Source organism: Bos indicus, chromosome 11 (genome assembly GCF_029378745.1).
Source record: "Bos indicus isolate NIAB-ARS_2022 breed Sahiwal x Tharparkar chromosome 11, NIAB-ARS_B.indTharparkar_mat_pri_1.0, whole genome shotgun sequence".
NCBI classification, from domain to species: Eukaryota; Metazoa; Chordata; class Mammalia; order Artiodactyla; family Bovidae; genus Bos; species Bos indicus.
The window spans coordinates 536,708-551,223 of NC_091770.1; the positions used below are offsets into that span (position 1 = coordinate 536,708).

A 14,516-nucleotide genomic window follows, 5' to 3' on the forward strand; every position below is an offset into this window, starting at 1 on the left:
TTTCTTGAATAATGGTATGTGGCACCTTTTTATAGCTTTGATGGCCAACTGAAAATTTCCTTTGATGGCCAAATCTCTTGCTACCCATTTTCATATTGGTTTATTCATTTAAAAATTTTTATTTGTGGTTTAATGTACATAACATAAAATTTATCATCTTAACTGTTTTTAAATGTCAGTAATATTAGATATATCCACATTGTTGTACAACCAATCTCCAAAGCCTTTTCTTTTTGCAAAACTGAAACGCTATCAGTTCAGTTCAGTTGCTCAGTCGTGTCCGACTCTTTGAGACCCCATGAACTGCAGCACACTAGGCCTCCCTGTCCATCACCAACTCCCGGAGCCTACCCAAACTCACGTTCATTGAGTTGCTGATGCCATCCAACCATCTCATCCTCTGTCGTCCCCTTCTCCTCCCGCCTTCAATCTTTCCCAGCATCAGGGTCTTTTCAAATGAGTCAGCTCTTTGCATCAGGTGGCCAAAGTATTGGAGTTTCAGCTTCAACATCAGTCCTTCCAATGAACACCCAGGACTGATCTCCTTTAGGTTGGACTGGTTGGACCTCCTTGCAGTCCAAGGGACTCTCAAGACTCTTCTCCAACACCACAGTTCAAAAGCATCAATTCTCCTGCACTCAGCTTTCTTTATAGTCCAACTCTCACATCCATACATGACTACTGGAAAAACCATAGCCTTGACTGGATCGACTTTTGTTGACAAAGTAATGTCTCTGCTTTTTAATATGCTGTCTGGGTTGGTCATAACTTTCCTTCCAAGGGGTAAGCATCTTTTAATTTCATGGCTGCAGTCACCTTCTGCAGTGATTTTGGAGCCCAAAAAAATAAAGTCAGCCAGTGTTTCCACTGTTTCCCCATCTATTTGCCACAAAGTGATGGGACTGGATGCCATGATCTTAGTTTTCTGAATATTGAGCTTTAAGCCAACTTTTTCACTCTCCTGTTTCACTTTCATCAAGAGGCTCTTTAGTTCTTCTTCACTTTCTGCCATAAGGGTGGTGTCATCTGCATATCTGAGGTTATTAATATTTCTCCTGGCAATCTTGATTCCAGCTTGTGCTTCCTCCAGCCCAGCGTTTCTCATGATGTACTCTGCATATATGTTAAATAAGCAGGGTGACAATATACAGCCTTGACGTTCTCTGAAGCTCTGTACCCGCTAAGCAAGTACTCCTCATTTACCCCCTTGCCCAGTCCCCTGGCAAACACTGTTTCACTTTCTGTTTCTATTAATTTGACTATTCCATATTAGTTTATCATTTTGATTCCAAGACCTTTGTTCTTCATGTTGTAGTTAGCTTCTACTCTGTGGCTTACCTTTTAACTCTCTTAATGTTATCTTTTGATGAACAGAATTGTTAATATTTTTCTTTGATGGTTTGTCCTTTTTTGTCCTTTTGATGAAATATTTCCTTACCCACCAGAAATGAAGATATTCTCTTATTTATCTTCTAGAAGTTTTTCAGCCTTTCCACTCACATTTGGATTTAAAATCTACCCAGAACTGATTTTTCTGTGTCTCCCCCCTCGCCCCTCGCCCCTCGCCCCAGTTGGCACTTTGCTGTTAACAAAAAGCTTACCGTTCCCCCACTGTTCGGCAGCACCACCTTTGTTGTAAGTTCAGTGTCCATGTACATGTGTTTGTTTCTGGGCTGTTATGTTCAGTTGTCTGTTTTTCTATACTTGCACAGTACCACAGTTGACTGAATTATTGTAGTTTTTATAATAAGTTTTGATATCCAGTAGAGTAAATCCTCCAAAGTGAGCTATGTTCTTTGAAAATATGTTTTTCTGTTCTTGGCTCTCTACATTTTATATAAATGGTGGGATTTGTTTGTGATTTTTCCAAACTAAATAACATTATTAAATATTGATTGGAATTGCATTGAATCTTTCCACTGGTTTGGAGGAATTGAAATCTGACATCGTTGAGTCTTAAAGTCTATGAGTGTAGTGTATCCTTTCATTTATTTAGCTCTAGAGTTTGTGACCTTGGACAACTGACACAATATCTGTAAGTCAGTAGTTACTTTACACTATTGAGAGTGAATTAAACATTGGAACACATCCTTCTGTAAGTACAAAAAGTCAAGATTGTTAAAGATGTGCATTCATTTCCTTTTGACACATTTTGTAGAAGTTTTGTCTTTTAATTGTTTAAAATTAAGAATGGTTAAGGAAATATTATCATAAAAATTCTTTTAAAAATATATTTTCCTTTCCAAATAAGCCTCTTATTTATTTTATTTTCTGATTCAGTCTCATCTTTTGTCATCACATGCTGTAGGACCCTACTTGCTCTGCTTGCATTTTGAGTAGCTTTTCTCCCATCCTGCCCATCCTGCTGCTGCTCTTCTAGTGACTGACTGTTTTATCTTTGAATGATTGTGTGCACTCTGTGACAAGGTTTACATTTCTCTTAGCATAGTTAACCCTTATGCTTAATCTCAAAATTTCTGACATTAATATCTAATGTTTATCTTTGGATTTATCAGAATGATAAAGAGAAAATGGCCTAGCTTATGCTCATGTCAAAATAGATGTATTTCCGTGTTTTAAATTTTGAAATCTCTTCTTCATAAAATATATATGTGTATAATAAATACTGAATTCTTACTTGATACCCTAATTATTAAAAGAGATAGGGAAAGAGATACGGGGATGTCTACATGTATATGTATAATAAAAAATATGTATATTGAGTAGTGATAGCAGTGGTTTTATGTGATGTCCAGAATCATCTTTATTTCAAAGTATTTGTAGGAAAGACTAAAACTTTAGTCACCCTGTTTTTGAGCAACAGTAAAATATTAATTTAAGAAAATCTCAAAAGATTTTACTTTACTAAGAGTGTATGGCCTTTATAAGATAAGTTTATCATACCGATAATGAACAGAACCTTGTTTTTCAAGGAATAGTTGTTTATTCATTCATTGTAACTTTTTAATGATAGCTTTTGCCTGTTTTATTTAGTCTGGCATTCTAAGGAAATATCTGTGCTTTACAGAAAGGAAAAAAGTGTTTGAGATACCCAGTTAAAAAAAAAACCCTGTATGTTTAGAAGTAAGTTTCAGCATTCTATTAACAGGTATATATAAAACTGGAGAAGAAGGCAGTGTAGTTTACACATAACTTTTTCAGTATCTGTAATCTCTACAGTTGTGCTCATTGTTCTCACTGCTGTTCTCTCTTAGGTCAAAACTTTGCTTACTAATGTTAAGTTTTGAAATTTAACATTTGTGATGTGTCACTTCTGCCTTAAATAGTAGCTGATGTTGAAATGGCTTAAGGACTGACTAAAACGTTCCTGTTGTTGACGCCCCCACAGTGATCAAGGCATTAGTTTCATCAAGGCACCTTGCCACAACACCCCGATTTCCCGATTCTCAAGTGTGCTGTGAAAGCTGAAGGTTTGCTGTGTGATGAGTAACGCCTGTTCCTCCGTGTTTGTCCTGCAGGTACTCTCTGAGCACGTCAAACTCGTCCATCGCCGCCCTCCTGTGTGCCCTTTACCCCCACTTCCCAGCTCACAGCACGGACAACCGGTGAGCCGAGTGGTGTTCCTCACGTGGCCTTTCTTCAGTTAGCTGGGGGGAGGGGAGTCATCTGAGTGTGTTTTGGCTCCATGGACTCATTTCCAAATTCGCTATAGTCTTTTCTTAAACTTAGTTATCTTCCTGGGTAAATCTTTTAAAAAGTTTTTCTTGCAAAATATTAAGCCAGAAGAGAACTTTGGGCTTCTGATTCCTGACCAGCCTTCTCCCATTCTCTAGTCAGTTGAACTGCTCTAAGGCCAGAAGTAGGCCAGACCAGGGGTATCATTAGGGGAAACTCACCGTGCAGAAGACAGCAGCAGGAGAAACTGAGTACGCTTTGGCCAAAGTGTTTAATTCTGAGAGACGAATTTATCTGATGTAGTGGCAAGGTCTGTATGAATTCCGTTTGCTCCCTTTTGAATGCTGAGAAGTTTTGTTTAACTGGCAAAGGGACAAGAAAATGCAGCCAAGAATTAGTTTAGAAGTGGCAGTGACGAGTAGAACCCTACGCATGGAGAAGCCATCTGATAACACAGCAGCTCTGTGTTTAGAGCGCAAAGAACCACCACAAGTTTCGGGCCCAGCCAGTCTCTCCTGTTTGTGGAGGAAGGGCAGAAGATAGCCCCTTGTGCCCAGTGACATCCAGGGCGCTCTGGGAGCTCAGCTCAGGCAGCCCCAGTGGTCTGCCAGGGAAGGAGCAAGAGAGGGAGGCCCGCAGGAACTGAGCCGCCGCTCAGAGCTGCAGTGTCACGGGCAGCCAGTGATGGCGGGAAGACCGCTTTCACAGAAGTAGCCTGATGTGAAGTCCAAACTGCACTTTCTTTTTTAAAATTTCTTGGGCCTCACCACACCACATGTGGGATATTAGTTCCCTGACCAGGGATCAAACTCACACCCCCCTGCCCTGGAAGCACTGAGTCTTAACTGCCAGGGAATCCCTAAAGTCCAAACTTTAATGATAGATGGTACATAAGAACATTGTTGTTAAAATTAGTGTAACTCTGATGCGTGGTCTCTTACTTGTAAGTTTAGGGAAGATTGTTTTGAGTTGTTGAAGTCAGCTATCGATTAGGGTACAAGGGAGATGGTTAGATAGCATCACCGACTCCATGGCCATGAATTTGTGCAAACTCCGGTAAACTGCAGAGGGCAGAGGAGCCTGGCGTGCTGCAGTCGGTGGGGTCGTGAAGAGCCAGAGGCGACTTAGCGACTGAACAACAATAAGGAACAGGTGCTGGTCACAGTATCAGCTGTTTTAAACAGAACGGTTTGGTGACAAGCACCAAGAACCTCTGTGTAACTGGTACAAAAAGAGAGCCTCTCTATCATGTTTTGGTTGAGTCCCATCATCGCCCTTTAGGACTGCCGTCCTGGGCGGGTGCCGCTCGGCTCTGACGTGTCTCAGCTCGCAGGCTGCTGTGCTGCCTCCCGTTGTCACGGCCTTTTGTGTTTTCTGTGAACAGGTATCACCTCCAGGCTCTCCGGCACCTGTACGTGCTGGCTGCAGAACCCAGACTGCTGGTGCCCGTGGATGTGGACACAAACATGCCCTGCTACGCCCTCTTAGAAGTGACCTATAAGGTAGCTTTCTGCCTCTGTTGTTGCCTTGTTGCTTTTTATTGCCACTCATCCGTCTTTGCACATCAAAGTGTTTTGAAAGCGTTGTTCTTTAAAAGATGACAACAGTGAGTTGAGTTCCCCTAAAAATTGAAGCCTCCACAGTTAATGTACATCCTGCCAGGCCGTTCAGGCTCATTTGTAGCCTTCAGATGTAATAGTTTAGGGACCGTCAGCTGCTCTTTGGTTTTTAGAGCTTGTAGTTTGTAAATGTCCCTGTTACCTTTACGTAGCTGACAGTCACGTTCCAAAGAACGAAGGGAGTTAATTTCTGGACGTCAGCCTAGTGCTTCAGAGTGTGTGATGAGAGAGCTTTGATTTACATGCACGGACAGATTATAAGCCATTATGTCCTTCCTTCTGGGCTTCTCAGGCGGCTCAGTGGTAAAGAGTTCATCTGGCAATGCACGAGACACAGGAGATGCGGGTTCAGTTCTTGGGTCAGGAAGATCCCCTGGAGAAGGAAATGGCAACCCACTCCAGTGTTCTTGCCTGGAGAATCCCGTGGACAGAGGAGCCTGGCAGGCCACAGTCCACGGGGTATCAATGAATCTGACACCGCTGAGCACGCGTGCACATGCTCCCTTCAGAGAATTGTTCGGTACCTTCTGTGTATCAGCTGTGCTAGGGAGTTCCCTGGTGGCCTAGTGGTTAGGATTTTGAGCTTTCACTGCTGTGGCATGGGTTTAATCCCTGGTTGGGGAACTGAGATCCCGTAAGCCATGTGGTGTGGTCAAAACAGGAAAACAAAAAAATAACAAACCCCAAAACTGCTAGGTTCTGGAATACAAAGTTGAGGTGACTGTCATTTCATTAAGACTGTCATTAAGGAATGTCTGTCACTGAAGTGTCAGGCTTGGATTCAGTAAGAGTAGCCTGAGATAATTGGAGGTTTGTGTGGGGCGGGGGGAGCTGACACGTGCTCTTATCAACACTCCTGGCGGTTGGGAGGCCATCATGGTAGACACGGTGTCTGGACTGAGGTTTGCCAGCCGAGCTGGGCACGTTCCTGGCAGAGAAGACAGCGTGCAGAAGGCCAGAGGCCTCCTGCAAGGGCAGAGGCGCGGTGCTGCTGGCAGGTGAGGCGTGGGCTCGGAGCCCTGGGCGGCGCTGTGGGCTCTGCCAAGGATCGCAGACGGTAGTCTGGTCAGACTTGAGTATCAGAGGGGGTTTTATGCTGTTGAGAGTCTGTCTCCAACCTCCGGGGAAGGGAAAGCATGCAGTGGTGAATGTTTTTTGTACTTTTCCCCTAACTGTATAGTAAATGATGACTGTTCTATTTGTGAAGGGCACTCAGTGGTATGAGCAAACCAAAGAAGAATTGATGGCCCCCACCCTTCTTCCAGAACTCCACCTTTTGAAACAGGTGAGTAAGAAATGAATAGAGAGATCATCAAAGGGGAGATTCAACCAGAATAACATAGCATTACAGATAGCCAAAGAAAAGCCTGTGCGTTCTCAGTGCTTTCTAAGCAGTGGGCAAGCAGCAGCAGGGGGAATGGTCCTGACGGGGAGAGAGGTCCCCACTGGGAGCTCTTTGCTGAGTGCCGAACTGGCCTGAGAAATGACTCATGTGTTCATTTGGAAATGGGCTTGTTAACCTCTCACCATCTCTTTCTAGCCCAGTTTATTCTCATTTCCTTGGAGAAGCGTGGGTTTCATTTTATCTACTAACCCTTCCCCAAGATTGGATTGACTGTTTACATTTATCTTGGCAGATTAAAGTTAAAGGCCCAAGATACTGGGAACTGCTCATAGATTTAAGCAAGGGAACACAACACTTGAAGTAAGTGCATTGAATTTCTCAGATGTGTCTGTGAAGGGAATAGAAATATATGGGAAGGTATAAATGATGATAATTATGTGAAATGCTCCTTGTCACCCTTTCATCTCATCCAGGACGATGTGTAGAGTGTTAAAGAAGATGATCTCTCTCTTTGAAAAAGTTCTTTGTAGGAAGTAAAATTTTACATTCAGAAGTCAAACCCTAACTGTTAATTCACTGAGAAACTTGAGTGACTTAAATTGGGACAGTCATGGAATTGTCTTATGGAGCAACAATGAAAGATTTAATCTAAGAAAATGAAGCTGATTTATATGTCCACAAAGGGAACTTTGTGACAGTTGGTGTTTGTCAGACCACATCTTCTGTTGCATCTCTTTACCATTTTCTGGTTAGATGGCTCTTGTAAAATTAAGATGATGGTTGATTGCTTTTGGTTGGAAATGGTCATATGCAGATAATTACTTTGATGAACAGAGAGTGCTAATAATTTTATACTTCAGTTAGCATGTAAATTAAGTCTTTAAGTTTGCAGAAAGTTTAACAATTTGTAACAGATTTTACAGTATCATCCTCATTTCTGTTTCTCCCAGACTATAAATAGCTGCTTTTTGTATTCTGTCTTTAGATTTCTAGCATCTTTTTCTTTTTGCTGTAAACCAATCAGTAGATATTTAAGGGAATACATGTTAGATAAAATATCTTCTTTGAAATTCATACTTGAGCAAATAGTCAGAATGCTGCCTTATTTAATAGGCTCCTTGAATCTTGACAGCAGAGAAAAGCAGAACTTGATTATGACTTGTAGGGACTGGTTTAGTTTCAACACAATAAATAATCACATAGCAGAAAGTGGTGAAAACTTTATCTCATGTGAACATAGTATTGGGAACTACATTTCCAGGCAACAGCTCCCAGTAATGCCTTGTATTAAATCCATTCTTGTTTTCTTTCAGGTCCATTCTTTCCAAGGATGGGGTTTTATATGTTAAGCTCAGAGCAGGTCAGCTCTCCTACAAAGAAGATCCAATGGGGTGGCAAAGTTTATTGGCCCAGACTGTAGCTAACAGGAACTCTGAAGCTCGAGCTTTCAAGGTAGTGTGATTGGTAAAAACTGAAGGATATTCTCATCAGAAGGAAAAAAAAATTGTAACTAAGTGTGATGCTGGATGTTAGCTAGACTTGTGGTTGTCATTTGTCAGTATATACAAATAGCAAATAATTGTACACCTGAAACTAATAAACTGTTATATATCAATTATATCTCAATTAGAACAAAAACCAAAATTGAACAACAAGAGGGAATAGGTTCAAATCCTACTAGTCCACCCAAAGCATATACTTCTATCATAACATTTATGGTACTGTTTAGGTAGATCCACTCACTAATCACAGCAGATTATAAAGACTGAACGACCCAGGGCCTGTTGGCTGTTTATGTTACGGCTGTTATAAAATACAGGCCATCTGCCAGAACTCAAAGGATGATTTATATTTAGTGGCAGGGACAGTCAAAATATGTCTTAACGCTAAAAAAAAATTAGCTTAATAGTTAATCCTCAAATCCATTAAGATTTACTTAATTCATGGGAAAAATTTAAAACGTTTTTTTGCAAGGTAGCACTTTTGAGTTCTTAGGACTGAGTCTTTATTATAGTTCCCAGAGAATCAATTGAGGTAGTTTACATCAGTGAGTTTTGTTTGTCAGTATTCGAAAGGATTTTGGGGCAAAGTTTAACTTGAATTAACACTATTGCTAATTAGCACTAAACCAAAGTGAATGTCACTCAGTTGTATCTGACTCTTTGCAGCCCCATGAACCTAACAATCCATGTAATTCTCCAGGCCAGAATACTGGAGTGGGTAGCCTTTCCCTTCTCTGGGGGATCTTCCCAACCCAGGCATCGAACTGGGGTCTCCTGCATTGCAGGTGGATTCTTTACCAACTGAACTATCAGGGAAGCCTGATATAAGCCCAACATAAACCAAGGCCCATCTCAAAGACCCTAATGCAGTTTGTAAAGAAAATAGATAAGTTTAGGCTTGAGTTTTCATGGGGCAAGTATATGAAAATTAAAAGACCATCTCCATTTCCTGCCTGCTTGGGGTTCAGAAGTAAAATATAAACCTCAGTGGAAAATGGTAAAACCTTCATATTCCATTTTCAGTCTTGAACCTTGAGTGGTACTCCTTGTCACCCTTTTTTTCCAATTTTTTTTAAAGTTGTAAAATACACATAACATATACTGGCTTAACCCTTTTAAGTGTATAGTTCTTTGGTAGTAAGTACATTCGTATCGCTGTGCTACCATTACCACCATCCATCTCCATGACTGTCTTTTTCTTGCAGAGCTGCCTCTCTGACCCCATTAACACTGCCCATTCCCTTCTCCCCAGCCCCTGGCAGCCACCATTGTCCTTTCTCTTTCGTGACTGTAGTGACCTTATGACAGCATTTGTCTTTCTGTGAGTGGCCTGTTAGAGTCTTTTTTCCTTAATCTGTTCAGTAATAATTCTAGTTTCTAATTTGCCTTTCAGTTAGTTTAAGAAGGAAGGGAAAACCTTTTTGGGGCAACTTCTATAAGAAACACCTGGTTTTAATCTGCCCTTTGATAAATCAGTAGCTCATGGTAGCCTATGCAATGTATTTCTTAAGTATGACATCCCTTATGTGTTTAATCTGAAGGAAGTAATACAAAGGAACTTACAAAACAGAAACAGACTCAGAGACGTTGAGAACGAGCTTATGGTTGCCAGCGAGAAACATAGGAAGGGATAGTGAGGGAGTTTGGGATGGGCATGTACGAAAAAAAAGAAGAAGTAAGCTGATATTACTAAAAAAGAAAAAAGACTTTCAACCCAATAGGTTAATGAAGCTCTAGCAGCCTTGGGTTTTGTGGAAACATTATGTGAAAAAAAAAAAAGTAGATTACAGCTGCATACAATTTGAGTCGTAATGAAAAGAATCTTTATTATCTCACGTATACTTATTCTTCATTTTTTTTAGCCTGAAACGATTTCCACATTCACTTCTGATCCAGCACTTCTGTCATTTGCTGAATATTTCTGCAAACCAACTGTGAACGTTGGGCAGGTATGTATTATGTGCTTTGCTTAGCTCCAAGACTAGGCTTTGTTTCTATCTTCAGACCGCCAACAAAAATCCAAAATATCCTTATCTGTCTTTGATGACACGCCTTAGGCACATTGAATGATTTTTGTTTGGCAAATACAGGTTTTTCATAGTCTAAAACTATTAAATTCAGCAATTTCCTATCTTAATAGTAGAAACAACTTAAAATTTCTAAGACATTAATTTTGATCACTGGTATTTATGTATTCTTGTAATGATTCTTGTTTCTCTTTATTTTATAACCCTTTTTGTTGGTCATAAAGCTGTTCTCTTCAGGATTCTAAGGGTGCTTGCTAGTAGATTCTTTGATTTATCCATCATCTCAGTTGGCAAGGACTGGATGTAGGAACTACATGACCTGGGATTGATGGCCTGTTGTCTGCAAGTGGGTGTGACCTTGGAAAAGTTTTCAGTCTTTTTGAGATGTTGTTTCCTTATTCCTAAAAGTGGGATTATAACATAACCTGCCTTACATTGTTGTTTTGAAAGTAAAATGACAGAACCTTCCTGCCTCTTATTTATTGAATCTTCACTGTGTGTTAGGCACTCTGTTCAGTATTCTTTATAATTTTTTTCATTTAACTCTGACCCTGGGGGTAGGTACTGCCTGCTGAGGAATACTGCCACTTAGACCTGTCACATACCCGAGGTCACATAGCCAGTAAGGGCTGGGGCCTGTGCTCAGCTGAAGGCCACAGGTCTCTGCTGAAGGCCACAGGTCTCTGCTGAAGGCCCACGCCTGCCCTTGACCCCAGCTGGGCTTGCTATGCCACCGCCCCAAACCTGTTCTGCTCAATGTTTCTGCTGCATCTTGGTGGCTGCTGGGTGCCCCTTCTGGATCCTGCTCTTGCCAGCCCTCCCCACGGCATAGCTCTGTGATGTCCTGTCTGCTCGTTTTACCCAGCTTCTTTCATTCCTCTCCTCTATAGCACTTTGAGCCTTAACTGTTTCTTGGAACTTAATTTTGATTGTATTTTTATTGGTGTTTAATATTGCATGCACTCTGATTTTATAAAGACCTAGCCTTTTTTCGGAGAAGGCGATGGCACCCCACTCCAGTACTTTTGCCTGGAAAATCCCATGGACGGAGGAGCCTAGTAGGCTGCAGTCCATGGGGTCGCTAAGAGTCGGACACGACTGAGCGACTTCCCTTTCACTTTTCACTTTCACGCATTGGAGAAGGAAATGGCACCCCACTCCAGTGTTCTTGCCTGGAGAATCCCGTAGCAGCCTTTTTTACCCTTTTATATCATTCACTGCAGAATGTGAGAATGGGCCATCATAGTGACTATACAGTTGTTCTTTGATTTGATTTTAGAATATACATTGTTGTGCTACAAAAAGACTCTGACTTTCCACAGAAACAGGAGCTTCTGGATCTCTTCTCTTCAGTGCTCTATGAATGTGTGACTCAGGAGACCCCAGAGATGTTACCTGCGTACATAGCGATGGATCAGGTATGGTTCAGAAAACCTATCCTAATTCTGATGAGCATTATCCTGTATTTCAAATAACATGCCAGACAATACAGTAAGATTTCCTCTATGTCCATCTTTTTAGTTTCTCATTCGCTTTTAGAATCTCAGAAAAGAAATCTCTTATCAAAGTTGAAAGCTCTTTATATACCAGAAGCTTAGAGTTTATGATGACAAATGGGCTCTCTTACTCCAAGGGTTCCCATTCTCCCCTCTGGCCTCTTCCTCTGACCAGGAGTGCACGCTTCCTCCCTTTCTCCCCTTGCATCTTTGTGTGGTCTTTTGCCTCCCTCCTGACAAAGCCTTTTCCTGGAAAAGCTTATGCAAGTGAACAGTAAGTGAGCAAACAGTGCCCTGGAGGTGGCAGTAATGTGCAGTTACACCTGGTGATTAAGCTCACAGAAGTCACAGTGTCAGCATGTGGGGGTTTAGGGAGCTGGAGTTCTTTTTAAAATTTCTTTTGTGTTATTGTTGCTTTAAATTAAGAGTCTAAAAGGGGTAATGCAGAAGATAATGCTCAACAGCTTTCCTAAAGGATTGAACTTATTTATTTTCTTAGGTTATTAGTAATTGTTGCTTTAATTAATAAGTCCTGTCTGTCTCTTTTATGACCTCATGGATTGCAGTCTGCTAGGCTCCTCTGTCCATGAGATTTTGCAGGCAAGAATACTGGAGTGCGGTGCCATTCTTTCTCCAGGGGATCTTCCTGACCCAGGGGTCGAAATCCCATCTCCTGCATTGGCAAGCAGATTCTTTACCACTGAGCCACCTGGGAAGTCCTATTTAGTAATACATATGGCTTTTTAATGTTGTCATATCACTGAGACTCAGATTTGCCATTAAATTAAGGCAGTAGCTTTCTAACTTGGCTAAAATTTATCTGGGAAATCTTGACAGTACAGATCTTCAAGTCCCCTTCCACAGTTACTGAATCAGAATTTCTGAGATTTAAGTCCAGGATCTATAGTTTTAAACAGCTCAAGTGACTATGATATAATGAGTTCACAGATAAGAATTTGGGACTCAGTGTCAAAGGAGGTAATCCCTAATGGAAAAAGAATCTCTACTGAAGAACTGAGTGGGAAAATGCAGGAAATAATTCCCCAAAACCTGTTTTGCAAACAGTCTTGATTAAAAAGGCCAGTTGCAGAATAACCAAGTGGGCCTAGAGTGCCCCTACTGTCGGGCATCCACCTTTTTCGGTTGGTAAGTATGTGGTGTCGACAGCGGTACCGCTTCTCACAGTGTGTCTGTGTACAGCAACCAAGTCATGAGTGGTGTTTCAGATGATGGTTGAGAGTGTGTTCTTTTCTTACGCTCTGAACTTTTAACTCTTGGCAGTCATGGGCAGGTACCTATAGTGGAACATCCCTCTGGCTGCAGCCATGGTGACTTTGGCAGATGGGTCCCAAGAACAGTATTGTCAATAATACAGGTTTTGCCTCCTGACCCCTGGGATCCCTGGCCTGATCGCGGACAAATCATTGTACCAACTTGGGTTTCCCAGAGGGGCTCAGCTGTAGACCTATTAGGTCTTCATTTCTCAGAGCCATTGAGCCAAGAATGAGCTTCATTTGCCTTCACCATTTTTTATCTGAAGGCTGTTCATGTTCGTTTTGAACAGAATGACCATGTACCTAAACCCACTAATGGGCTTCTCTGTGGCACAGGCTACATCAAACACAGAGCGAGCTCCCCCTGCCCTTCCTTGATCTCATGACCATATTAAAAAAGTGCTCCAGTGTACAACACCAAGGAAGTGACGAATCTTCACTCTTTCAAGTGGATTTCTGTTCTCTCTGCAAGGCTGTAAGAAGACTGGGAAGAAGAGAAATGTCTGAGACATCTGACCTCTGGCAGATAAAGTTGGTGCTGGAGTTTTTCAGCTCCAGGAGCCATCAGGAACGGCTGCAGAACCAGCCTAATCGCGGGCTTTTTATGAACTCGGAATTCCTCCCTGTTGTCAAATGCACTACTGACAACACTCTGGACCAGTGGCTGCAAGGTGAGAGCAGCACTGCACCCCTGTCCTTCGAGCTGCACTGGGCCTCAGGGCTTTCTGTTTCAACCTGTTTTCCTTGGTAAGCAGGTTAAGTCCTAGTACAATCGCAAATGGCTGTAGATGTCATGTTTCCAGTTAGGTGAATTACGCTCTGATTATCTGCTCTAACATTTTTTGAGGATAGAAAGTGGGATTTATTTACTGAGGCCACGCTGTGTGACATGTAGGAATTTTAGCTCCCCAACCAGGGATCCAGCCTGCACCCCCAGCATCAGGAGTTCCGAGTCTGTTGTTTTGGTTGCACTGGGTCTTTGTTGCTGTGCATGGGCTTTCTCTAGTTGCAGAGACTGAGGGCTACTCTTCGTGGCGGTGCTCAGGCTTCTCACTGGGGTGGCTTCTCTTGCGGAGCATGGGCTCTAGGAATACAGGCTTCAGTAGGGCATAGTAGTTGTGACTGGAGGGCCCTAGAGCACAGGCTCGGAAGTCGTGGGGGACAGGCTTAGGTGCTCCACAGCATGTGGAATCTACCCGGACCAGGGATCGAACCCATAGCCCCTTCGTTGGCAGGAGGATTCTTATCCACAGAGCTACCAGGGAAGTCTAGGAGCTTGAAGCCTTAACCACTGGACCACCAGGGAAGTCCTGACTTCTTTAACAGATGTATGTAACTCTGCTCTATAATCATGGAGAGAATGTATAATGTAGCATTTTAAAAACCACTTGACACTTAGAAACTTGTTTCATCTTTTCCAGCATCAGATCCTGTTTCTTTCCAGTGCCTCTCTCTCCTGTTTCTTAGGGGTGTGGTGTGTCCCCTACCTGACCCCAGTTTTTCTGCCTGCATCCTGTGCACACTGAAAACTTGATGTGAGTTTAGAGTGAATGCTTGTTTCACCAGTTCCGTGAGCCAGTCCGTGAGGACCTGGGACTTCTCAGTAGAAGCTCTGCC

At 42.2% G+C, this 14,516-nt stretch overlaps 1 protein-coding gene across 6 annotated transcripts in view; it reads left to right on the top strand.

The window, feature by feature from the left end:
- The window catches only part of ANAPC1 (anaphase promoting complex subunit 1), a 108,726-nt gene that overhangs the window by 82,853 nt on the left and 11,357 nt on the right, over positions 1-14,516 (top strand). For 4 of the 6 annotated variants that reach the window (XM_019969609.2, XM_019969606.2, XM_019969608.2 and 1 more), the window contains exons 39-46: positions 3,480-3,566; positions 5,021-5,138; positions 6,463-6,540; positions 6,893-6,960; positions 7,914-8,052; positions 9,965-10,051; positions 11,452-11,547; positions 13,372-13,570. In XM_019969609.2, coding sequence (XP_019825168.2) covers positions 3,480-3,566; positions 5,021-5,138; positions 6,463-6,540; positions 6,893-6,960; positions 7,914-8,052; positions 9,965-10,051; positions 11,452-11,547; positions 13,372-13,570 — 872 coding nt within the window. Of the gene's footprint in view, positions 1-3,479; positions 3,567-5,020; positions 5,139-6,462; positions 6,541-6,892; positions 6,961-7,913; positions 8,053-9,964; positions 10,052-11,451; positions 11,548-13,371; positions 13,571-14,516 lie in introns of those variants that run through there. The other 2 variants (XR_011569175.1, XR_011569176.1) reach the window with 2 other exon arrangements.